General features: G+C 35.1%; 1 protein-coding gene across 6 annotated transcripts in view; it reads left to right on the forward strand.

The window, feature by feature from the left end:
• Clhc1 (clathrin heavy chain linker domain containing 1) overlaps positions 1-26118 on the forward strand; it is a 38577-nt gene extending 12459 nt beyond the window's left edge. For 3 of the 6 annotated variants that reach the window (XM_040270707.2, XM_078029163.1, XM_040270708.2), the window contains 9 exons: positions 4445-4578; positions 6985-7186; positions 7301-7413; positions 8022-8115; positions 8788-8894; positions 13907-14081; positions 17461-17663; positions 18709-18888; positions 21196-26118. In XM_040270707.2, coding sequence (XP_040126641.2) covers positions 4445-4578; positions 6985-7186; positions 7301-7413; positions 8022-8115; positions 8788-8894; positions 13907-14081; positions 17461-17663; positions 18709-18888; positions 21196-21392 — 1405 coding nt within the window. In that variant the 3' untranslated portion in view covers positions 21393-26118. The remainder of the gene's footprint in view (positions 1-4444; positions 4579-6984; positions 7187-7300; positions 7414-8021; positions 8116-8787; positions 8895-13906; positions 14082-17460; positions 17664-18708; positions 18889-21195) is intronic. The other 3 variants (XM_040270714.2, XM_040270716.2, XM_078029162.1) reach the window with 2 other exon arrangements.
• The last annotated feature ends 1158 nt before the right edge of the window (positions 26119-27276 follow it).

Here is a 27276-nt window from a genome sequence, read left to right on the forward strand (position 1 = left end):
GAGCTATATCCCCAGCCTTGTAATTTTTTGATTTGAGACAGAGTCTTACTAAGTTGCTTATTGCCTCCCTTTAAATTTATGATCGTCCTGCCTCAGCCTCCTGAATTGCTGGGTTTACAGACCTGCACCACTGTACCCAGCTTATAAAATAAACAAAAGTCTTTTCAGAAGCATTAGAAAGCTGATGAGAAAAATAAGAGATTATGGGGGCAAAATCTAACAGAAGATAAAAAATAAGCAGAGCACTAAAAATTGATTGGCCATGAGAATATTTATTAAAACTTGTGACCATAAATTTCAGTTTTTAGTATGCAACTTGGGATAAAAGACAAAGTCTAGGCACTGCCCAAGGGGTATAGCCCACTGGGAAGCCCTCCCCATAAGGCTAGAATGATAAAGGACTCCACTCTGGTAGAGCAAACCACAGGTGAACTGCTCCATACCTGGGGACTGAATGGAAAATTACTTTCTGCTCAGCAGACTTCTGATGGGTATAGGAATTATTTTTTGGATGATGATACATTCTAGAACTATTTAGTGGTGATGATTGTATTAAAATTCACTGAATTATACTCTTAAGGGTGAATTTTAAAAGAATCTAAACTACATATCAATAGAACTATTATAAAAGATGTGGCAGATTGGTTATATTAGCTTGTCTAATCACAGCTCTAAAAGAAAAGAATATGGGACAGAAGTAATATTTGAGGAGATAATGACTGAGAGTTTTCTAGAACGGGTGAAATATACCATGCTGCGCCCTTCCCCTGACTCAGGCAATGGCAAGGCCCTACTGAGGTGGATGGCGCAAGGCATCCATCCTCTGGAGGAGCGCAGTATGTTTCTAGGAATGGGCTAGTTTGTTTTTGTATTCCTTTAATAAGTATAGTTGCGACTTCTCATATGAAGAGTATGAAGGAAAAAACATGACTTTCCCAATTAACGCAACTACTTCTAAAGAATAGATCTGTTTGCTCTAAATGCAATGATTCAGCTGTGGAGCGTAAATTGTTAATGTCTAATGAAAAACTCCCTGTATTCCTGTCAAGGAAGTTTTTGAGAAATTAAATTAAAATCTAGAGAAGAAAAATTAATGTTAAGAAGACAGATTAGTGCTTAGTACTGGGCAACTTGTTCTTGTTCCTGTGCACAATGGTTTGTGCTCTTACTCTTGTTTTTTTTTTTTTAAAGAGAGAGTGAGAGAGGAGAGAGAGAGAGAATTTTTAATATTTATTTTTTAGTTCTCGGCGGACACAACATCGTTGTTGGTATGTGGTGCTGAGGATCGAACCCGGGCCGCACGCATGCCAGGCGAGCACGCTACCGCTTGAGCCACATCCCCAGGCCTCTTACTCTTGTTTGATTAAAATTAATAACAAGTCAATCACTTGCCGTAACCATGGCACCGGTTCCAGTCAGTAAGTCAAGAAAGAATAGTCAAGGTATAGGCCAATAGTTTGGGACATTTCTAACTATTATTAAAAGTTAACTAAGCAGAAACAGCTCAAAGCAAAACTCGAACTGAAAGTACAAATGCTTGCTTATGCATAAGCCAAGATACATTCTTCTATTCTAATTGTAGCTACGTAATATTTTGTTTCTTTGAATAATGATTCCTGTTTTGTAACCACAAAGTACTGTGAACCTGCCAAAATGAAAAGTATATATGATCAACTTCACAAGTAAAGATTGGGATCAGCACCTTCACTTTGGTGTCTGTGTTGTTTTTCCACCCTCCTTTCACGGACTCCTCACCATCCATTCCTCCTGAGACCCCCTGTTGGAGCTGGACTCCGACAATACCAATTCACAGATTCAAGAAAGCCAAGTGTGATACATGCTAAGAAATCCCCAGCTACATCTATCATCATGAAGTTGTAAAAAATAGACCATAAAAGTAGCATAGAAAGGAGCAACGCTTGGGCTGGGATTGTGGCTCAGTGGCAGAGCGCTTGCCTAACATGTGTGAGGCTCTGGGTTCGATTCTCAGCACCACATAAAAATAAATAAATTAATTAAATAAAGGTCCATCAACATCCAAAACATTTTAGAAGAAAAAAAGAAAAAGAAAAAGAAAGGAGCAACACTTAGATGCCTTCTCATCCATGTGGTAGCATGAATTGGAATGTCATTATTTTATGATCAAATAATATTTTATTGTATGTACATGTTAAATTTTGTGTATCCAACCATCTATTGATGATTCTTGGGTTGTTTTCACCTTTGGCTATTCCACTATGAACATTCGTATACTAGTATCTGAGTTCCTGCTTTAAATTCTTTTGAAGTCCTGTTTATTTTTAATATAGCTTTCTTTCACAAGCAGAAGTTTATTTGGAATAAAGCCAAATAAATTTTATTTCTATAATCCCTTTATTATAAATACTTGGCTTTTACTTTGAGTCATCTGTCGGAACCAATAATTTGGTATAATAATCAGAAGTGGACAGCAGTTATCTACTAAAAAACTGGGTTTTAATTTGCAAAAAAAATAACTTTTTTTTTTATATTGACAAAGATTCTTTATCTGGCTTCCCTGAACTCTTTTTCAAATAGACCTGTCTTCTGGACTTTCATATCCACCTATGACTGTATAGTTTTAGCAAGAATCCTATCAGATTGGTTTAGGCAGAATTTCCAGCCCTAAATACCTGATCATTCTCATTGTCTGACTAAATTCCTTATGTCTGATCATATCAGAGATAGTGGAGCCTTGCTGGCCTGCCTTCAGCAATTCTGTTAGGTCTACTTACCCAGAGTCTTCCCTTCTGATGTTTCCTCTTTTTTTTTTCCACTGACGCTCCCCCACCACAGCTTCTTGACTATGTATTCCCACTTGCCAAATGTATTAGGAATTGAAACCAATCTTTCTCTCCTACTACAGAACCCCATTACAGTGGTCCCTAGATCTTGCCATGCCCCTCTTAATTTTTCTGCAAGGGTGTCTAACTTATTTTAGTCTGTTATTTTTTCCCCCTAGGAAATAAACCTCAAATAATCCTTAATAGAATTTTTGAAATTAGGCTGAAGCAGGAAGATCTCAGGTTCTAGGCGAGCCTGGGCTCTGTAGCAAGACCTTGTCTCAAAAAGTAAAGCAGGGCTGGGGTTATAGCACAGTGGTGGAGTGCTTGCCTAGAGTATGTAAAGCACTGGGTTCAATCCTCAGCACCACATAAAAATAAATAAATAAATAAAATAAAAGTATTGTATCTATCTACAACTAAAAAATATTAAAAGGAAAAAAAAAGTAAAGCAAAACCAAAACAGGCTAGAGATGTAGCTCAGTTGTATAGTGCGGACCTAAGGTACTTTTAAAACTAAGTTTGGTTATTTCTTAAACTAAGAAGTAGGGTAAATTTCATTTCTTTCCTTTTTTCCCCCCCCAGTACTAGAGATTAAACTCAGGGGCACTTAACCACAGAGCCACACGCCCAGATTTTTTTATTTTGAGATAGGGTCTTGCTAAATTGCTTAGGCTGACTTTAATCCTCCTGCCTCAGCCTCCCAAAATGGGAGACTTAATCCTCAACCTGCTGGGATTACAAGTGTGAACCACTATGCTGAGCACTGCTTTGTAGTTTTTAGGATCTGCATTTCTGAATGTGCTCAATTTTACCTCAGGGAAGTGTTATCTTTCCTCTAGCTTTAGTATCAAAATCGCTGCAGTAGATTGAATAATGACCCTCATAAACATCAGGTCCTAATTGCTGGAGCCTGCAAATGTTTATCTTTGTTTGGAAACAGGTTTTGCAGATGTGAATAAATTAAGGTTTTGAGGTAGGGAGATTATCCAGATAAGCCCTAGATATTAAGAAGTATTCTTATAAGGGGGGGGAATAGGAGAGAGCAATGTGATCATGAAGGCAGAGATTGAAGCTTTGCAGCTATGGAATTCTTGAAGCAACCAGAGGCTGGAAAAGGCAAGGAACGGATTGACTCTTAGAGCTTCTATAGGAAGCATGACCCTCAAAACACTTTGATTTTATGTATAGTGATACTGATTTGGGACTTTAGCCCTCCACAATTGCTAGAGAATAAATTTCTGTTAAGTCACCAAGTTTCTATAATTTTTACAATAGCCACAGGAAACCAAAACAATTATGTACCAAAATGATATTTAAATTGCAAAAGTCATTTTTTTAACTAAAAGGAATAGATGGTGTTTTATGACAAGAATATGTTTAATACTTATGAGTTTCTGATAGGTTAATAATCATAGCCAATATTAGATTATATTTTTACTGAAGCTCTCAAAGAAAATTGTTCCTTATTTGTGAGATTACTTAACTTTTTCAGGGCATGTTTTTCTGAACTTCTACCTAATTCATAATGGTTCAAAATGATAATTAGCCAAAATAAAATAATGATTTAACCTGCTTATCTTAAATATTATGATTCAAGAATTAAATTAATTGAAAGAAACATAAGAATTTCTGTTATTTAGAATGAGGATTATTGAAAATAATTCCTTGAAGATTCAATTGCAAATAGATCAAATGAAACAGCTTAGGGAAGAGTATGACAAAAAAGAAGCAAAATACTATACTCTCTCCAAAGATCCTTCAAAACCTATTCCAGGTACTGTATTTTGTTTAAGATATTCGAGAGAGGGGGCTGGGATTGTGGCTCAGCAGAAGAGCACTTGCCTAGCACATGCGAGGCGCTGGGTTCAATCCTCAGCACCACATAAAAATAAATAAATAAAATAAAGATACCGTGTCTGTGTCCAACTATAACTAAAAAAATATTTAAAAAATATTCGAGAGAATGCCCAACTATTTCCAGTTACTACCTATTACACAAATTTATATAAGCATGCTGACATTTTTATATCTATCAGTTGTATGTTACAAAAACAACTTTAGTCAGTGTTCTAGATGGATACATGGAAAATAGAAAACTTTAAACAACCCTAAAACATTTTAAGCATTCCAATCTGTCAGGGTTATATGAAGTATAAAGCAGTAACTCAAAGTATGGTTCTTGTATCAATATCAGCATCACCTGGAAATTGGTTAGAAATCCAAATTCTTGGGTCTCACTGCAGGCTTACTAAGTTAGAAACCCAGTGATTGAGTCTGGCAGTCAATGTTTTATCCAGTTCTGGTTATTATGATGTATTATAAAATTTCAGAACTGCTAGTATAATGTATGGAAAAAATGTAGGATATTGTTTTCATGCATCTTATTATTTGTGTTTATGTCTGCATTATTATTTGTGTGTATGTCTGCACTGTTTCAACATCTTAGTATATAATACATATTTTAGGGCTGGGGATGTGGCTCAAGTGGTAGCGCGCTTGCCTGGCATGCGTGCGGCCCGGGTTCGATCCTCAGCACCACATACAAACAAAGATGTTGTGTCCGCTGAGAACTAAAAAATAAATATTAAAATTCTCTCTCTCTCCCTCTCTCTCTCTTTAAAAAAAAAATTAAAAAAAATAATACATATTTTAAGAAATTGGAGTGTATCTTGGAATTCAGTAGGATTTGTAGAGGTTTGTATGGTGAATATATAAAGTAGTAGAAAATAAAGACTTTGAAAATAGGTAATGATATTCAAAACTTAAAAGATATTTACTTGGTAGAATCAATAGGTGGAAATTGTAGGATGCCAGATTTGGTCTAAATGGAAGAGGCTCTTCCTTTAAGTAATAAGCTACTCTATACTAAAGGATTTTTACTAACTTTGAACAATCATCTTGCATTTTGTGGAAATAAAGATTCACATTCTATTTTTTTTGTCTAAATTCACTTTCAAATATAAATATAAAATCGTGACTAGCAAACTTCAAATAAGATATATATGAACAGGGGCTGGGGTCATGGCTCAGCAGTAGAGTGCTCGCCTAGCATGCACAAGGCACTGGGTTTGATCCTCAGCACCATATAAATGTAAAATAAAAGATATTGTGTCCACCTAAAACTTAAAAAATAAATATTTAAAACAATTGTTTTTAAAAAAGATATATATGAATAAGTACAGAATAACTGACAAATAAATTGGTGAGAAGATACAGGACAAGGGAATGATTAAAATCCAGTAGGGTTAATCCAGAGTGGTTCTGGAGGAGGGATATTTTGAGGTATTTCATAAAGTTAGCTATTAGCCCAGATGAGAAAGAAAGGCATTTGAAGTGTTTGAGTTAGGAATAATGAATTCAGGGGACAGCAAGAGAGAAAGGGATAACTAGAGTTTTGGCAGGCATTTATAAGTTTTGTGTTGGAAAAAATAAGGTGATTATATTGGGGTTAATTTTTGTAAATAATGGGAAATGGAAATTTGTTGATTCAATCCTCAGTTATTAGGCAGAGGCTTTTGGTGATATTTAGGGGTTTTCAGGCAGTACTGATGAGGTAATTAAAAAAATTGCAAGGGCTAGAGTTGTGGCTCAGTGGTAGAGCGCTTGCCTTGCATGTGTGAGGCACTAGGTTTGATCCCCAGCACCACATTTAAAAGAAAAAAAATAAAGGTATTGTGTCCATCTACAAATACAAATATATATAATATATATGTTAAGGTTTGTGTGTTCTCAAACAAGCAATTTTTTCTTTTTCTTTTTTGGTACTGGGGATTGAACCCAGGGGCACTCAAACACTTGGCTACATCCTCAGCCCTATTTTGTATTTTATTTTAGAGACAGGGTCTCATTGAGTTGCTTAGTGCCTTGCCATTGCAGAGGCTGACTTTGAACTTGTGATCCTTCTGTCTCAGCTTCCTGAGCCACTGGGATTACAGGCATGTACCACTGTGTCCGACTAGAACAAGCAATCTTAACTGGGTCTTCATTGGTGATGTTTAAAACTGCTAGCCTTTTGCAATTTTTTGCTAATTTTGCTTATGTCAGGAGCTATAAGTACATGCTACTACTTCTGAATTATTTCTTAGCATTGGAATCTCTGCTCTATTTTGCTGAGACACTATCTGAGCACAAGAGTTCCACAAATTGCTTGGCCTGTTTGATTTATTTCCTCTTCTCATAGGCATGACTCTCCAAGATTCTGTTAATCTAAATGCTCTCAGGAAATTCAGGAAACACCTTGAAGATAAATACAGAGAAATGAAGCAAGCTATGTTGGTAAAATATGTACCAATTCAAAGGATGGCTGATTTTGATGAGGAAATGATTGTGTTATTAAAACGGCGAGATATAGCTGAAAATCTGAATGAAAGATTACAATTTCGGTATGAAAGTTGATTGTATGTTTTTAAAGTTCAAAGGTTTTATTTGTTTATTTTAATATTCTACCTTAATTCAATTTTAAGCTTAGTATTTTGTTGATGTTTTTATCTTTATAGTCATCAAAGACTGCAGATTATTTTATATGCACTTTCTTCATGGGTAAAATCTGATAAGAGCAAAACATTTGAAGACTTCGTGGAAGAAGTTCAGAAAACCAAAGATTTTCATGGTAGCTTATCTATATTTTTAAATTAGCACAAGTAGTAGGAGATATTTTTCCCCTAGAAAACTAAGAATGAACTGAGTTTAAAGAAAACAAAAATACACTTACCTCAGCCTGCAGTTGTGGCTCAGAGGTAGAATGCTCGCCTAGCATGCGTGAGGCACTGGGTTGGATCCTCAGCACCACATAAAGTAAAATAAAGGCATTGTGTTCATTTATAACTAAAAAAAATTTTTTTTTAAATATACTTACCTCTACTAGTTCTCTGACATCCTATGGGTTTCTTCCTTCAGCAGCGGTCAGATATTGGTTAAGAATAGACTTTGTGAGCCAAAGAGGGAATCCTTAAAATGAACTGAAAATAAGGAGCAAAGGGACAGGGATGCCACTCAGTGTAGGAAGAGGTTGGTACTGTTTGAAACCAAAGCAGTATTAAATGTATGTTTATGGGCTGGGGTGTAACTCAGTTGGTAGAGTGCTTACCTTGCACACACAAGGCCCTGGGTTCAATCCCCAGCACCATCAAAAAATAAATAAATAAATAAATAAATAAAAGTATGTTTATTATTTTTTATTGGTAAATAACCTTAAATATCTTATGTTGGTCCTTTTAGCATTTATAGTTGACCAAGGCTTTGTTGAAGAACTGCTTGAAGATGATCCAAGCAAGGCAAAAAATGCTGAAATTATACTGTACTACATTGAAAGGCAAATATTTTTAAAACTTTGATTTTCTACATTTAAGTGACCATGTTTATCATTTATTTAGTATTTTGATAAGCTGTAGTCTTTGGTTTTTATATCTTTAAAATTCTATTTTAGTTGAAAATTTAGAACATAAAGTAGAATTTCATTTTTTATGGATTTTTTTGTGGAAAAAACCCCACAGCTTATAGCAGACATTTCAGAGAAGATAAGAGGATTGTAGTGTTGATATAAATTTTATTTACATTTTTCTTGCATTCCCTAGCCATCAATTTACTAGTCTTAAATGTTCTTTTGAGAATTTCTTTTCTTTTCATTTCTTTTCTTTTTCCTTCCTTCCTTCTTTCCTTCCTTCCTTCCTTCCTTCCTTCCTTCCCTCCCTCCCTCCCTCCCTCCTAGTGATTAAACTCAGGGGCATTCGACTAAGTACTATTGGAATATGTACAGGATCAAGTTCAAAGTCAGCTTTGTTTTATAATGAGATAAAACAAAACACCCCCAAGAATATTAGAGAAAAAATTGAATGAACAGCCTCTAAGTAAACAAATCTAGTCATAGTTCGTTAGAATTGTTTTTTGTTCTTCTATATTATGCCACTATACTTACTTCATATTAGATATTTCTAATCAGCGTTTTTACTTTTTTGTGTACCATTATAAAATGCAATGGCTCTAGATTCAATGAACTAATGTCACTTGGTGAATATGAAAAGGCAGCTTATTTTGCAGCAAGCAGTCCTAGAAGGATTCTTCGAAACATGGGTTCAATGGATAAATTTAAGGGTAAGCATCTCTCTCCAAACCTTATCCATGTATGTAAATTATACTTTTTTTCTTGATAGAATATAAAGAATATTAAACTGAGAGACTAAACATCAGATCTAGACTCCAGCCCTATCTCTGTCATTTACTGTTAAAATTAAGGACTTTGAATAGTTTTTCTAACTTAAATTTTGATATATTACAAGTATATAGAAAATATGGAGACATGTATTAACACTCATATACTCACTATCAAAATGTAATGAATGTTAATATTTCGTCAAATTTACTTATTTTTTTTATATTGAGGATTGAACCCAAGGGTGCTCTACTACTGAGCTACCCTCTCAGTCCATTGTATTTTTTACTTTGAGAAAGGTCTCACTAAGTTGCCAAGGCTGGCCTTGAACTTATGATTCTCCCGCTTGCCTTCTAAGTAGCTGGATTACAGGCATGCACCACTGTGCCCAATAGGCAGGCATATCCTTTTAAAAAACAACTTTCTTGTCGTAAATTGACATACATACAACAAGTTGTGTGTATTTAAAGTACATAATATGTATATGTTATTTATACTGTCTCTTGTACAATAATATATTTCATTTTTAAAGTCATGTGTACTATGTTCTGACAGGTTGTCAGGCAATTTTATCAGTGTGCAAACAGCACAGAACACACTTTAAAAACTCTAGGTGGAATAGCCTAGGAGATATGGTATAGCCTATTATTCCTAAGCCACAAACCTATATAGCATATTACTATACTGAATACTGTAGCAACTGTAACACAAGAATAAGTATTTATATATTTAAACATAGAAAAAGTAGTTTATTGGTTAAGTGCCTCTGAGTTCAATCCCCGTTGGGCCCCCCTCAAAAAAAAAAAAAAAAAGAAAAGAAAAAGAAAAGAAAAACAGGAACAGACCAACCCCCAAAGTCAGTAGAAGAAAAGAAATAATAAATGTCAGAGAGAAATAAATAGAGGCTAAAAAAAAAAAAAAACAATACAATGAACAAAGAGTTGATTCTCAGAAAACATAAAATTGACAAATTACTAACCAAAATTGAAGAACCAAATAAATAAAACTAGAGATGGAAAGGTATTTCACAAATACCAGTGAAATCCAGAGGATCATTAGGACATATTTTTTAAGTACTACCTGTCAACAAATTTTCTGGATATATATGACCTGCCAAAAATTGAATCAAGATGATATAAGAAATGTAAATAGACCAATAACAAGCATCAGACCTAAGCAATAATAAATCTTAAGCAAAGTAAAGTCCTGGACCAGATGGGTTTGCTGCTGAGTTGTACCAGACTTTTGAAGAGTGAATACCAATGTTTCTCAAATTACTCTATAAACAAACAAAGACATACATAGGAACTCCCCCAAACTCTTTTTACAAAGCCAAAATTACTATACTACCAAAGCCTGAAAAAGATATATAAAAAAAAAAGAACGAAAAAGATAACTGTAGACCAATATTCTTAATGAACATAGATGCAGAATCCTCAATAAAATACTTGCAAATTGAATTCAATATCACATTAAAAATATCATACACTGAGGTCAAGTTGGTCTCATTCTGGGATGCAAGACTGATTCAACATTTGCAAATTAATAAATGTAATTCACTACATAAATAGAATCAAATATAAAAATTACCTAATCATTTCAATAGATGCAGAAAAGCCTTTGATAAAAATTAGCATCCCTTCAGGATAAAAACCTTTAATGAATTATATATACAGGATCATATCTCAGGATATAGAGGCTATATGTGAAAAATCCATAACCAACATCATACTAAATGGGGAAAAACAAAGAATCTTTTTTAAAATCAAGAATGAGACAAGGATGTACACTCTTAACACTCTTATTTAGCACTGAAGACTTTAGCAGAGCAATCAGGCAAGAGAAAGAAAGAAAATGGATACAAATAGAAAAAGAAAAAGTTAAATTAGCTTTGTTTGTAGATGATATGATTCGATACCTAGAAAATCCTGGAGATTTTAGAACTGATAAATTGGGCAAAGTAGCAGGATACAAAATCACCATACAAAAATTGGTAGCTTTTCCTATATCCACCAATAATGAAATAAGGAAAATGGTCCTATTCACAATTATCTCAAAAACAAGACCAAAAACATAAGAATAAACCTAACTAAGGAGTTGAAAGACCTCTACAATGAAAATTATAAAACACTGAAAAAATATTGAAGAAAATAATGGAAGTTGGAAAGATGTCCCATATTCATGGGTTGGGAGAATTAATACTGTTCAAATGGCCATATTGCTGAAAGCTATCTATAGATTCAATAAAATCCCCATCAAAATACTAATGACTGGCCTGGAATTGTGGCTCAGTGGTAGAACACTTGCCTAGCATGTGTGAGTTCTTGGGTTCAATTCTTAGCACTGTATATAATAAATGAATAAAATAAAGGTCCATCAACATGTAAAAAAATATTTTAAAAAATACTAATGGCATTATTCACATAACTAGAAAAAATAATCAAGTTCATATGGAAGCACAAACACCTGAATAGTCAAAAGCAATCCTGAGTAAAAAGAATAATGATGGAGGAATCATAATACCTGATTTCAAAATATGCCATGTATTGTATGATATTGTCATAAAAATAGGTACATAGAGTCATGGAATAGAATAGAGGATCCAGGAATAAATCCACCTATCTGCAGTCATCTGACTATTGAGAAAGGAGCCAAAAACATGCTGGAGAAAAGACAGCTTCTTCAATAAATGGTGCTGGGAAAACTGGGTATCTGCATGTAAAAGATTGACACTAGATCCCCATCTCTCACAAAAACTAATTCAAAATGGATCAAAGACCTTAATATAATACCTGAAATTTTGAAATTATTAGAGGAAAATAGGGGAAATATTTCAAGTTACTGGTATAGACAACACTGTCCTCAACAAGACTCCAGTAGCTCAGGAAGTAATAGCAAGAATGGACAAATGGGATTATATCAAATTAAAAAGCTTCTGGTTGGGGGGGGGGGAGCTGGGGTTGTGGCCTAGCATGAGTGAGGCCCTGGGTTCGATCCTCAGCACCACATAAAAAAATTTAAAAAAATAAAAAGTTTCTGTGCAGCAAAGGAGATTGGGTCAGCAGAGTAAAGAAAGAGACAGGCCTGCAGAATGAAAGAAAAGCTATGTCAGCTATTCAGCTGTCAAAGAATTAATATCCAGAATATATGAAGGACTCAAAAATTAACACCAAAAGAACAAGCAATTCACTTAATAAATGAGAAAATGAGCTGAACAGCCATTTCTCAAAAGAAGTACAAATGGCCAATAATTATATGAAGAAATGCTCAACATCTTAGCTCTTAGGGAAATGCACATAAAAACTATATGTATTGAAATTCCATCTTGTTATACTCAGTCTAGAAAACAAAACCAAAAACAAAATTAAGAATTCAAAACCAAATGAAAATAGCTCTCAGGGATGCAGGGGAAAAGGAATACACTGTTGGTGGGAGTGTAAACTAATACAGCCACTATGGAATTTTAGTATGGAATTTCCTCAAACAAAAATGGAACTACCATATACAATAGAGAGAACTGCATGTACATCTTTATTGCAGCACTATATACAGTGGGCAAGTTGTGGAATCAATCTAGATTCCCATCAACAAATGAACTGTTCATATGTGCGTGTCAGAGTGTGTTTATATATATATATATATATATTTTTTTTTATCAGTTCATGTATATACACATAAACATTTTTATCAGTTCATGTATATACACATAAACACAATGGAGTATTATTCATCCCTGAAGAAGAATGAAATCATGTGATTTGTAAGAAAATGGATGGAATTGGAGCTCATCGTGTTAAATAAAATAAGCCAGACCCAGAAAGACAAGTATCACATGTTTTCTCTAGTGTGGAATCTAGAGTCGGGGCACGTTAGGCAGCATGAAAGTAGAAAGGGTACTGTTAGGGAAGGGGAGAGGGACCAAGGATCAGGAGGAAGTGGTAAGAGAGGTAACAGTGAGATCAAAATACATTATATGCATGTATGAAAATACCACAAAGAAACCCATTATTTTGTACAATTAATATACATTATTATTATTTGATACCTAGGATTGAACTCAGGGCATTTAACCACTGAGCCACATCCCCAGCCCTTTTTTCATATTTTATTAGAGACGAGTCTCACTGTGTTGCTTAGGGCCCTGCTAAATTGCTAAGGCTGGCTTTGAACTTGAGTTTCTCCCGCCTCAGCCTCCGAGCTGCTAATCCCAGCTTCACATTATTTTTTAAAGATTCTAGTTTATTATTCTCATTGAATTATTTTCAAAGTTAAGGTCTATAGTCTGGCTAAATATGTAGTTCTGAATACCCAGTTTTATATTTTTCTCATTTGGTTATAGAGCAATGTAGTTTGCTTGAGGACTTAAAAAAATTTTTTTTCTTAGTTGTAGTTGGACATAATATCCTTATTATTTATGTATTTTTATGTGGTGCTGAGGATTGAACCTAGTGCCTCGCATATGCAAGGCAAACACTCCACCACTGAGCCGCAACTCCAGCCCCTGCATGAGGAATTTTATCCTCAATGTATTTGTAACTACATCTTTTGTGTTCTTTATTCAAATCAGGTTTTTTTTTGGTCACACCATTAATGGGAGACTCTGTCACTTGAAATAAAATAAATTTATTTTCTCACAGTTCTGGAGGCCAAAAGTCTGAAATCAAGGTGTCAGCAGGGTTGGTTTCTTCTGGAGACTCTAAGTGGGCTTGCCTATCTTCTAGTCATTGTTAGCAACTTTTCTGCGTATCTCGGCTTGTAGACGGATCACTCTAATCTCTGCCTCCATCTTCACAGGGTGTAAATAATGATATTTAGTCCTCATCCAATATATAAAGTTTAATCTATATGTAATACTAAGCTTTTTAGAAAATGCAGAGATGAAAATAATAATATGAAATAAGAAAAAGCAAACTCTCTTAAAATATTTGATTCTAACATTTTTTCTTTTCTGTAGCTATTGGAAAAATTAAAGGAAGAACTCTTCCATTACTCTTATTTTTTGAGGCTATATTTAGCACAAGCCATGCTTTTAAAACTCCTGTTGATGCAGATCTAACCCTAGAAGGAATCAAATGTGGATTATCTGAAAAACGGCTGGATTTAGTTATCAACTGGGTCACCCAGGAAAAGTAAGCAGAATTCAATCTTAATTGTGACATTTTGTTAATATTATTGTTTGGTCTAAAAATTATAATAGTTTTCACATTAATACATTATTTGAACATTTACATCAGGTCCCTATTGCAGTTAATCAGAAAGTATTTACTAAGCATTCACAGAGGAATGAGACCTAGTCACAATAAGCACAAAGAGTTGAGTGACAGCACTCTCCAAGGTGATTTATAAGAACCTAATGAGGGGCTGGGGATGTGGCTCAAGTGATAGCGCGCTCGCCTGGCATGCGTGCGGCCCAGGTTCGATCCTCAGCACCACATACCAACAAAAGATGTTGTTGAGAACTAAAAATAAATAAATAAATAGTTTAAAAAATTCTCTCTCTCTCTCTCTCTCTTTAAAAAAAAAAAAGAACCTAATGATAGATGGAAGTTGAGCAATAAGAATAAAGAAGTGGTGAAAGGAGACCCTCATCATTATACAAAATACATGTATGAAGATGTGAATTTGATGTCAACATATATAATCAGAGATATGATAAATTATGGTATGATAGTGTATTAGGAATTGTAATGCAAAAATAAATTTAAAAAAATAAAAAATAAAGAAAAAAATTAAAAAGAATAGAGAAGGATTGGTCAGTATCATGCTGATTGGGAGAGAAAAGGTAGATTCAAATCTGGTTCTGGATAGGCTGTGGGGACATGTAAAGAATACAGCCAAGAGACAGTGTATAAGCAGGAAGAATATGGACCAAGATGATAAAAAACACATAAAGCAGGCAAGGTGACAAGCGAGAGATGACTTCTTGAAGCTGAATTTCAGCATAGCTTGGCAGGTTTGTGCTAGCTCTTTGAGGTTAGGTTCCCTAGAACCAAAGCCTGAAGACAAGAATTTGGGTGAATATGATTATTAGAGGTAGGGCTTCTCAGGAAATACATTAGGAAATGAGTGAAATAGAATAGGGAAGGGGAAAGAGTCAAGCAAGGATATGGCCTCAGATAAAGTCTACTTGGCCTAATTTATTGCTCAGGAGCATAAAGCACACTATAGAGCTGCTCTTCCTTGATGTAATGGACCAGTCTTTTATATTTCTCTATCAGGAAGAATATTCTGGCCCTGTAGGGAAAATTTGGATGGGACATTTGGTGGCATCAATTCCAGTCAACCAATTGCACAAAGTCATTCTATTTGCTTCTCACATTAAAGTATACTTGGGGTTGGGGATACAGTTAAGTTGGTAGAGTGCTTGCCGCTCATGCCCAAGGCCCTGGGTTCAATCCCCAGCACCACACACATAAAAAAAAAAATGTATACTCACAGGGCACAGTGATGCACACCTGTAATCCCAGCAGTTTGGGAGGCTGAGGCAGGAGGATCACGAGTTCAAAGCCAGTCTGAGGCACTAAGCAACTCAGTGAGACCCTGTTTCTAAATAAAATACAAAATAGGGCTGGAAATGTGGCTCAGTGGTCAAGTGCCCCTGAGTTCAATCCTCATACCCACCCCACCAAAAAAAAAAAAAAAAAGCATTTGATACTAAGGATTGAACCCAGGGATGCCTAGCCACTGAGCTATATCCCTAGTCCTTTTTAGGTTTTATTTTGAGACAGGGTCTCATGTTGGATCTTGATAAGTTCCTGAACAAAAAAATTATCCAACTTCTGCAGGATTCTGTGGTCATAATTCCTGGGGAAACATAATTCTTGAGGGGAGTTAGTGGAACATACTGTAGCTCCTGTTACTATGTAGGATACTACATAATTTGTTTTTTTATAACTTTATAAAATTTACATGCAATAAGCTACACATACTTAGAGGATATAATTTGATGAGTTTGATTAGAAAAAGCATTAATGGGATATAAATGACAAACAAAAACTCAACATATTCAAAGTACAGGATTTGACAAATTTTGACATAAGTATATATTCATGAAATCTTTACCATAATCAAGGTAATTTAACATACATAACTCTCAATTGTTTCCTTATACTTCCTGTATTGCTCCTTCCTTCCTCCATTTCCTTACTCTGACCACCTCCCTCTCTATACCCAGGTAACAACAGATTGGCTTTCTATCACTGTAGAATAGTTTATAGAATTTTCTAGAATTTTATGTTAATGGAATTATACAGTTATATATTCTTTTTTTCTTCTTGGATTGGCTTCTTTCACTTATAATTATTTTCAGATTCATCCATACTAAATAATACTAATTATCTCTCTTCTGTCATCTAAATAAATTTTTTAAAATTCTTACACTTCTGTTGGTTTTGATGACTTGCCTGGTAGGATGACCTTGGTTATCAAGCCTTTATCAAACAGAAATTAAAAGTGATATCTTTAATTATACCCAAATGTTCTTATTGCTCATGCTAATGATTTCTAGGAAGAGTTACTGTGATAATACAGATGATTCACTTCAACTGTGTATGAAGATGGAAAATTAAGATATAATGACAGCTGGGATGATGGTACAGGCCTGTAATCCCAGCTGTTCTGGAAGCTGAGGCAGGAGTATTGCCAGTTCAAAGCCAGCCTTAGCAATTTATGGAGACCCAACGTGAGACCCTGTCTCAAAATAAAACCTGAAAAGGACTAGGGATATAGCTCAGTGGCTAGGCATCCCTGGTTCAATTCCTAGTACCAAAAAAAAAAAAAAAAAAAAGGCAAATGAAATCTATTCGATCAAGCTGTCTCAAAAGAAGTGCTTCTTCAGTTTTAATCTCTCCTAATAGGCACAGTTATGTCTTTTCTCCCCTGTTGCTTCTTATAAATCTATAACAAATTTTAAAAGTAACAATGCTGTCATACTTTCTCTGTTTTCTTTTTAGTACAAATGTTTCTTGAAAGATCTATCACTAATTTTGAGGTAAAATTGTTCTATCTTTAACCAACAATTAATAAGTTCTTTATATTCTGCAGTTCTGGACTCTATGTAGTTGCTGAGAATATTGTGACCCCCAATTCTAAGAGAATTTTTGTTTATCTTGTAATTTTAAGTCCTGTCCATATTATCAGGAGAGTTTTAACTTTGTTTATAGATTTTTTTTAATCTGATTTTTTTTTTCTTTTGAGACAGGGTCTTGCTAAATTTCTGAGGCTGGCCTTGAACTTGTGATCCTCCTGCCTCAGCCTCCTGAGTTGCTGGGGTTTGTAGATGTTTTAAAAACTTGATATCAGTTTCACCAAAATGTCTTCCCCCAAAATAATACTTGTTCATTTGTTGTTGTTAAATCTCAGATATGTTTAATTTCTTTTATACCAATTGTCTACTGATTTGGAATCATTGCAAGGTATAGAGAAGTCATGCTGAATTTTCAAATATTTCCGTCTCAGCTACTCATCAAGATTTCTCTAATGTATGCCTTATTGATCTGCTTGCTCTAGGCTGACATTTTCAGAGAAGGCTGGGGATGTGATTTATGATTATGGGGAACAAGACACTTTTAACAAAGCCAAGTGCCTGGCTTTAGCTCAGATTATCTACAGCGAATGTGGCCTGCATAAGAAAGTTCTTCTTTGCCTGTGTAAACAGGGTCAGATCCATGGGGCCATAGAATACTTACAACAATTCAAGGACTTTACTCCTGGTAAATAAAAGAGGCTACTTATTTGTGTACATTCAAATTCTGGACTTGACTTCTAAGATCACTGATCACAGCCGGCATTATTTTAAATTTACATTATAGAATCTATTTTATACATATTGATAAGTAGGATATTTCTTTTGTAATTTTTCATGAAAATAGTTAAGATGGAGCTAATTGAATTTCATGGTAGACATTAAAATTCATTATGCATTTTCCCAAAACATTAGTAAATTGGATGATATTGGAAATATATAGTCTTTTAAAAAATCTTATTTTAATTAGTTATACATGACAGTAGAATGCATTTATGCACTTTGATATACACAGATAGGATATAATTTTTCTTTTTTCTGAGTGTACATGTTGCAGAATCATATTGGTCATGCAGTCACACATATACATAAAGTAATAATGTTTGTTTCATTCCACCATCTTTCCTATCCCTTTATCCCCTCTCCCCCCTTCACCTCCCTCTACCTAAACTAAGGTAACACCATTCTTCTCTAGTGCCCCCTCACCCCACTTCCCACCGCCTTAGTGTGAGTTAGCATCCACATATTAGAGAAAACATTCGGCCTTTGGTTTTTTGGGATTGGTTTATTTCGCTTAGCATGATATTCTCCAACTCCATTCATTTATTGGCAAATGCCATAATTTTATTCTTCTTTAAAGATAAGCAATATTCCATTGAATATATATACCACATTTTCTTTATCTATTCATCTATTGAAAGATACCTAGGTTGGTAGGTTCCGTAGTTTTTGTGAATTGAGCTGCTATAAACATTAATGTGGCTGCATTACTGTAGTATGTTGATTTTAAGTCCTTTGGGTATAAACGGAAATATATACTCTTAAAGATAACTTTAATGGATATGCTGGACCAAGCTACATAGGGCTATTTTAAAATTACTGAACTTATCTGTCATATATAATATTCTAAAGTATTAAAATTGAAAAAATTAAGGAAATAATGTTTATTTCAGAATTTTGAAACACCTAGGTTATATCAGGATGCTGAGATAGTTTTTCATTTTTACTTTCAGATGACCTGATGAAGCTAATAACATTATGTCCTCAAACTGAACTCATTCAATGTCTCACTGAAGAAAAGAATGGGAGACCACCATTTTTATCTTTTGGACTTGCCATACTTCATCTGTTCTCTGTGAATATGGAAAAAGTTGGCATTAAGCTACTCCAAGAAATAAACAAAGGTGGGATAGGTAAGTAGAGTAAAATGTTGTTGTGAAAGAAATATTAGTGTGTTATTTAGGGAAAGGTTCAAGATAGTTATGTACAAGTTAACACAAATTTTCCTTAGGGTTCCTTCTTAGCAAGAATTAATTTGAGAGGTTGTGGCTTAAAGGTAGAGCGCTCACCTAGTACATGCCAGGCTCTGGGTTTGATCCTTAGCACCACATAAAAATAAATAAATAAAATAAAGGTATAAAAAATAAAAAAGAAAAAGAATTAATTTGAAGCTGGTAACATTGGCCCATGCCTTTAATCCCAGCTACTTGGGAGATTGAGGCAGGAGGCTTTCAAGTTGGAGGCCAGTTTGGGCAATTTAGTGCAATCCTATCTCAATATACAAAAATAAAAAGTGTTAGGGGAATACTGGGGATAGTATTCCCTGCAAAAAAAGAGTTAGGAGTTGATAAATATAACAATTCCATGCCAATAATAGTCTATTGACAATACTATATATTTCTTAAGAGAATTAGAATGAAGAGAAAATCTTTTTAAAGCCTGAGGGGAATGCAATAACAATTGTATAGCTAACACTTTTATAAATTATAAAACTTTACATGTATTAATGTATGTGTACTTTTTTTTAAGAGGGAGAGAGAAAGGGAATTTTAATATTTATTTTTTAGCTTTCGGCGGACACAACATCTTTGTTGGTATGTGGTGCTGAGGATCGAACCCGAGCCGCACGCATGCCAGGCTAGTGCTCTACCGCTTGAGCCACATCCCCAGCCCATATGTGTACTTTTAGCAATAGTTTATGTGTATTTTATTAAATATTATTTAGATATAAACATGTATTTTAATTTCTAAACCAAATATATGAATATTTAATATGATTATCATTCTGAACTGAACTGCAGTGGGATAGAGAATTTTAAAAAATTCACTTTTTTTCTCTTTCATTAATTTAACATGAATTTGAGCAGACAGTTTGATTTCATTTTTTATTTTTATTTTCTGATACTGGAGGTTGAGTAAAGTTCAGAGGTGCTTTACCACTGAACCACATCCCAAGCCCTTTTTATTTTTTATTTTGATAGGATCTCACTAAGTTGCTCAGGGCCTTACTAAGTTGCTGAGGCTGTCCTTGAACTTGCAATCCTCCTGCCTCATCTTCCCAAATTGCTGGAATTACAGATGTTTACCACCACATGTAATTGCCTGAAAACATATTTGTGAAGATAATTTAATATTTTGAAATTCTCATTACAGATATTATCTAAAATATTTGATAGGAAAATAAATTACAATTGTGATATAAATAAAATAATAGCAGTAACTATTCCAAAGAGAAATCCTCTTTTATTAAGTATCACTAAGTAATGCAGGTAATTGGTAAGAAATTCATTTTATAGAATCTCACTATTATGTATAATTATAATGTACTATTTAAAAAAATTAATTACATAAATTGATAGATCACAGAGTCACTAATTGACTTTTAAAAGTAAATAATGTCATTAGATTTCACTTAAAAACAAAATTATTTCTTTAGAAAAACATTTGCTATAGGAAACCACATTAAGGATGTGGCTTCGAGGCTTCCTTTTAGGGAAATGATGGAAGATTTGCCTAAGAGTTTCTGAAACCCTTGGGACAGCACTACTAAGGCATTTACTGAAGTGCTTGAAGTATCATGAGAACTCGGGCAACAGATCCTTAGTTATTTGACAAATTCTGGTAGAGCATTATAGGCTCTGTGAATAAGGAAGAGCCCACACTCTTCACTTTCTGAGCTCCTTACTTTATAGCCTTCAGTGTCTGCTACCTTATCCAAAAGGAGATGAGTGGAGAAGTGTGGAATGTGGAAAATGGTAGAGGGCTGAATTGAGAAATGAAAGGGTAATGATAAAGGGGGAGAAGGAACTAACAGTTGAAAACTTAACCTGAGCAGGTCTAAGCATACTAAATGTTATATCATTAAACTTAATGGAAATCAGGTAGGGTTCAAAAGTAACTCAGGTGAAACTATGTCTCCCTTTTTTTTTTTTTTAAAGAATCACTAAACCCAGCATGGTGGCACATGCCTGTAATTCCCAGTGGCTTGGGAGGCTGGGGTAGGAGGATCATAAGCTTGAGGTCAGCTTGGGCAATTTAGTGAGGTCCTAAGCAACTTAGCGAGAGCCTGTCTCAAAAAATAGAAACGACCAGGGATGGAACTCAATGGTTAAGGGCCCCTGGGTTCAGTCCCCTGTACTAAAAAAAGAAAAAGAAGAAGAATCACTAAGTGTGGATTATCAGATAAGTACTATACTGTAATATTGTATTTTTCTTCTCAGATGCAGTAGAACATCTTGTGATAAATGATTCATATTGCTCCCTAGAAATGTGGCAAAAATTGGCAAATATATGTTTACAGAGTGGCTTTGACAAATTATCTAATGACATCATATCCATTCTTCGATCTCAGGCTGGAGTTGCAGAAATTTCTGAAGAAGAACATACAGTCAATTTAATGGAACATGTTTTTTGGTAGTTCTGTATTTTAGCCAGTTGAGGGAGCTTGTACAACATTTTACAGGCAAATTAGTTTTCTCATAATTAACTTACAAATAAATCTAGTGCATGAAGCTCTCAGAAGTAAATCCTACTTCTTTTTGTTATCAAGTTGGCTTCTTAAAAAATTTTTGAATTTTTGAATCCTTGATATTTTTAGGAAAAAACCTCTGAGGTCCTTTTTCTGTGTAATGCAAGAAAAAGCAAGATGATACTTCAGGGTTGACTCGCTGACAAAAAGCTAGAGTACAATAATTTTGTATTTAAAATTCTGCTGATTTAAAGATGTGCCCCATGATTTGGCATATATAAATATGGCAAAGATTAGGCTTCTACTAAAGTTGGGCATCTTAACATGTTCTTACTTAGAGGGAAGATCAGCCAAGGTTTGCTCTAAGTAGAACTACCTATAGGCATAAATGTATTTGAAGTCATAAAGTGTTATTTTATATAATAAATATTTGAAGTATTTGAGAACTCAGAGTTCTGTGCCTTGTATAGGTGTGATAATCAAAATCGTTAATGATCAATATGACAGGGGCACCAATTAAGCGGAACAGACATCCAACCAATCAGAACAGCTTTCTGTTCTTATTGCTACATCAGAACATAGCAGCTGAATGTCAGCCTTGACTATGGAGTATGGTAAAAATTAGCTGCTGTTACATAGAATAGGAATAAAAAACTTAATTTTTTTCTCCTAAATTTAAATTGGATATGTATTTTTTATGTCACAATGGAAAGAATATGAACTTAGAGTCAGTCTTATTAAAATTCTGGTACTATCTTTTACTCATTTGTGAAATTTGTCTGATCTAGGCTTGTTATGAGGATTAGTGATAATTTATATGTATAATATAACATGATGGAGAAATTTAGTAGAAGATGGCCATCATTTTTATGTAGTAGGCCCCAGAAGCACATATTCTCTGCTTAGTTTATACTTAATTAATCCCACATTTCTATCCCTTTGTATGCTACAATTGTAATTCTTTAGAGTAGTTGACGTTAGTTTAACTTATTGTTTAAACTCATATTTTGGTTGCCTGGCATATAGTATAAATCCATTAAGTGTACGGGCTGAGTTTAATTTTTCCATATAGTGCTAAAAATTTCTAGATAGCTATACTTCAGTTTTCTAAACTTTAATAATTTTACTAAAGTAATATGAATAGTTTAAAAAGCAACATATTATTAAGATGCTTATGATAATTAATAATATTTTTATTTCTGGTCTTTCATTAGCTGTGATTTTTTAAAAGAACAGACGAAGGCAAGAAAAAAGAAGGGAAAGTAAGAGGGTATTTCAGCCACATCCATTCTTTAGGTCACAATGGTTTAAGTCCTTTTTTCCTTTGAGAATTGCACAATTGATAGCAAGCTCCTGTGGGTTCACTGACAGAACTTAGGAACAAAATGTGACCATGAAGGCCAGGGGGATGAAGTAGCTATATAAATCTGGAAAAACCTTGAAGTAGCAGCTGGTTTTTTTTTTTTTTTTCTTAATTTTACCTTGATTTTGAAATGTTTTCCCTTTGCTCATTATGATTCCTTCTCAGTTATCATTACCTTTGGCAGCTTTCCTAAGGAAAGTAAAAGTTGTCAAGTGAATATAAATTAAAATGCCTGGAGATAAAAGTTGGGAGGAAGAGTGAGAATACAAATGAAAAGGGGAAGGAGAAATAATTGAGTTGTGAGCTATGTAGTTGTGAGCTATAAGAACCTCCCTGTAATCTACACTGAAAGAAGTATAACATGGGCTCACCACAGAAGCCTGCCTTACAGACCAGCTGTACCCCTACTGAGCTCTGTGCTCTTTTCCTCATGCTTAAGATGATTTTTTTTTTTAAAGGAGGAAAAGTTCATTTAGGGGCTCATGGTTTCAGAAGTCTCAATCCATAGATAGCAGGCTCCATTCCTCTGGGCTCAGGGTGAGGCAGAACATCATGGCAGAAGAGTGTATCAGAGGGAAGCAGCTCACATGGTGATCAGAAAGCAGAGAGAGGTCTCCACTTGCCAGATACAAATATACAGGCCAGAGCCATGCCTCCAATGCCCCACCTTGTCTAGCCACACCCTACCACTTCAGTTACCACTCAGCTAATCACTATTAGGGAATTAATTCGCTGACTGGGTTAGGACTCTCAACAACCCAGTCATTTCTCCTCTGAACCTTCTTGCATTGTCTCACACCTGAGCTTTTGGGGTATACTCACATTCAAACCATAACATTCCAGTCCTGGCCCCCAAAAGCTCACACTCATCTGACAATGTAAAATACATTTAGTCCATTCCCAAAACTCCCTATAGTGTCAACTCTTCCAAGATTGCTCAAAGTTCAAGTCCAAAGTCTTCTCTGAACCTCAAGGCAATCTTGCATTTTGAGGTCCTGTAAAAACAAAAGCAATTTACAGGTATACAATATATAATGGTACAGAGTAAATATTTCCATTCACAAAATTAGGGGCATAGAAAGAAGAGATAGGACCAAAGCAAGACCAAAAATCCAGCTGAGCAAACAAGTCTTATAGCTCCATATCCAGCAACTGGGACATATGGCATTGTGGTATTCTCTCCAAAGGGCTTGTGTAGTTCCACCCCTGTGGCTTTGTTGGTTGCAGCCTAAGTGGCCTTCCTGTTGGCTTATTTCTGCTAGATTCTTGCAGTTTTCCTAGGATGATGTCCCATGTTAATCTTGGGGGTTTCCACTGCAGCTTCAGCTTCCTTGTCATATCTCCACACTGCTTTCTCAGGGTGCCCACAGGGACTCTGACCCTGCTGAACCTTGCCTGCACTCCCAGGCCTTCCTTTGAAATCTTCGTAGAAGCCTCCATGACCCTCTAACTTCAGCATACAGCATTCCTGTAAAACCAGCACCATGTGGTGATGCCAAGGTCTGCCACCATCTCGAGCAGTAGCCAAGCCTCCAGGGACCCTGGCTGTAGCAACCTCTGAGTGCCTGAGTAGCTGAGCATGTTGAACAACTTCCTAGGCCCCCTTGTGCAAGAAGGGTGCCCCACTGGTCTCTTCTCAAGAGAATTTTCTCTTTTATTCCCTTGAGCTTGAGCTAGGTATGGTCTTGCCAATTCCTGAAGCAATCTTTCTTATTGTCTCTGAGCAAAATCTTCAGGATTTATTTAGTGGCATAATGTTTTTAACACTTGCAACTTCCTTATCCCCAATTTTATTCCTGCTTTTCAAGTTCAAGTTTTTCAAATATTTCTGCTTTGTTTTCTACTCCTGAATATCAGAATAAATTTGGCTAAAAGCCACCAGCAATATCCATGCCACTTCCTGAATGCTATGCTATCCCAACATTTCTTCTACCAGATTAAGAAGTACATCGCTTTTAAAATCCGCCTCACAGAAAGTCTCAGGATACAGGCAAAGTGAGGACAATTTCTCAGTCAGAACATAACACTAGTAGCCTTTACTCCAGATTTTAATAGGATCCTCCTTTTCTGAACCCTCTTGAGCCCTGTCTTCACAGTCCTGTTGGCATTCTGTTCTTTTGAGTTCCCATCAGAATTGGCCATTAATCTCTGCTTACAGTAATCCAAAGTAATCCAAGCTTGTGCTGCTGCACATCTCAAAATTCCTCCTACCAATTCCAAAAAGCCATAGCGCGCTCTCCTGGCATGCGTGCGGCCTGGGTTCGATCCTCAGCACCACATACAAACAAGAACAGCACCTTTTAGGGTCTGAGGGATGGGGAAGGTATCATTAGTTTTCTATGTTGTTGTAACAAAGTACTTCAAATTGAGCCATTTAACAAGCAGAAATTTATTGTCTCGTACTTCTGGAAGCTAGAAGTCTTAGCTCAAGGTTGATTACTTCAGAAGGCTCTCTCTTTGGCTTACAGATAACAATCTTCTCTGTCTCTTCACGTTTTCTTCCCTTTCTGTATTCCTGTATCCAAATTCCTTATCTTATGGGGCCTACCATGATGATCTCATTTTAACTTGACCCAATCTCCAATAAGGTCACATTCTGATACATTGAAAGTTAGGACTTCAGCATATGAATCTTGGGAGGATGTAATTCAATTCTCAACAATTATCACTGTATCACCAAAAATACATAAACATAGAATTGACCAAATTATATTCAAGTATGAGTATGTCAAAATGAATCCTACTGTTATATATAATATTATGTGCCAATAAAAATACTAAAAAGCAATAACAAAAAATGAATATTTAGTAAGCAGTTGCTGCAGGAATAAATATTAGTATGGGTCTAATATTTTTATATTTAATGCCAATCTTTTTTTTTTTTTTGCATTCATGTAATTCAGTCAATAGATCTCAGCATCTTTGATGGGTCAGCCATCAGGAATATTTTATTGATTGTGTTTCTTTTGTATCCTTGTGTTTGCGTGTAAGTCTAATATTTTCCCAAAATTTCTATGGTAATTAATACCAATCTTGTTAATTAACTTTGGTTTTAATAATTTTTTTGGTAAATTTTATTATGTGTAAACATATATGTATACAATTATATCACACATTCTGAAAAATGTGCAAATTGTAAATGTAGAGCTCAATGATTTTCACAAAGTGTGACCAACCCACAAAGAAATAGAACACCACTGGAAGGTTCCAATCTGTACCGTCCTTCTCCCCAAAGTAGCTACTCTCCTGAATTTTCTTACCATAGATGAATGTTTCCTGATTTTGAATTTTATATAAAAAATAATGCATTTATTCCTTTGTGTCTGGCTTTTTTTTTTTTTTTGCTCTTTATTATTTTTGTGGGACTTTTCCATGTTGTGTGTAGTTGTAGTTACTTATTCTCATTGCTATTTGTTAGCCTATTGTATAAGTATACATGTTTCTACTATAAGTGAACAGGTAAATTGTTTCCAGTGTGGGGCTAAAACATAGTGGGCCCATAAGCATTCTAATACGTGTTTTATGTGCTCCATGTGTGCATTTCTTTCTACTGGATAAGTGATCATGTTAATCGCCTCTGAGCTACTGTGAAGTATGTGTAATAGAAATTATTTGTATATTTTTGTATATTTTTCTTTCCAAACTTATGGGTTTCTTCATTTCTTACATAGGGCACTTCTTTGCTTCTCATGTAAAGTCAAGAACAAAATTCTTTCAATGCTCTTGAGTGCTGACACTGTGCTAGCAATTTTTTTAATAACTTTATTTTATTTATTTTTATGTGGTGCTGAGGATCAAACCTCTGAGGCAATCCCAACCCTATTCTAGCAACTTTTTTTGTGTGTGTGTGGGGGGGTACCAGAGATTGAACTCAAGGGCACTGAGCCACATCTCTAGCCCTGTTTTGTATTTTATTAGAGACAGGGTCTCACCGAGTTGCTTAGCGCCTTGCCAAATTGCTGAGGCTGCCTTTGAATTCACAATCTCTTGCCTCTACCTCCCAAGCTGCTGGGATTACAGGCATGTGCCACTGCCCCTGGCCTAGCAATTTTTAATATATGTTCTTATTAAATTTTCTTAACAATTTTTATGGTAGATATCTCCAATTTTTAGACTCCCCCCATATCCCCCCCCCAAAAAAAAAATCACTCTGCAGTATCTATAGAGGCCTGCCTGGTACTATTGTAAATTAGTGAAATATATCACACTTACACATAGGGGGATCTGAGTAATTTTTTAAAGGGAGGGACAATTATGATAAATTCCAGTCAGTTTTTATTACACAGGATTATGGAAATGTTGTCTGATGTATGTAGGCCTGATTTTCAGAATACTGTGTGGGCCAAACAAGATACTTCTACAGACCAAGATTGAGCTGGGCAGCATCAATTTGAAGCCTCTCTCCTAAACTCAGAAGAACAAGCTTAATTTCTTGTGTTTATCAACTTTAAATTAAACACTTTGAATATG

Source organism: Ictidomys tridecemlineatus, chromosome 12 (assembly GCF_052094955.1).
Source record: "Ictidomys tridecemlineatus isolate mIctTri1 chromosome 12, mIctTri1.hap1, whole genome shotgun sequence".
Lineage (NCBI taxonomy): Eukaryota > Metazoa > Chordata > Mammalia > Rodentia > Sciuridae > Ictidomys > Ictidomys tridecemlineatus.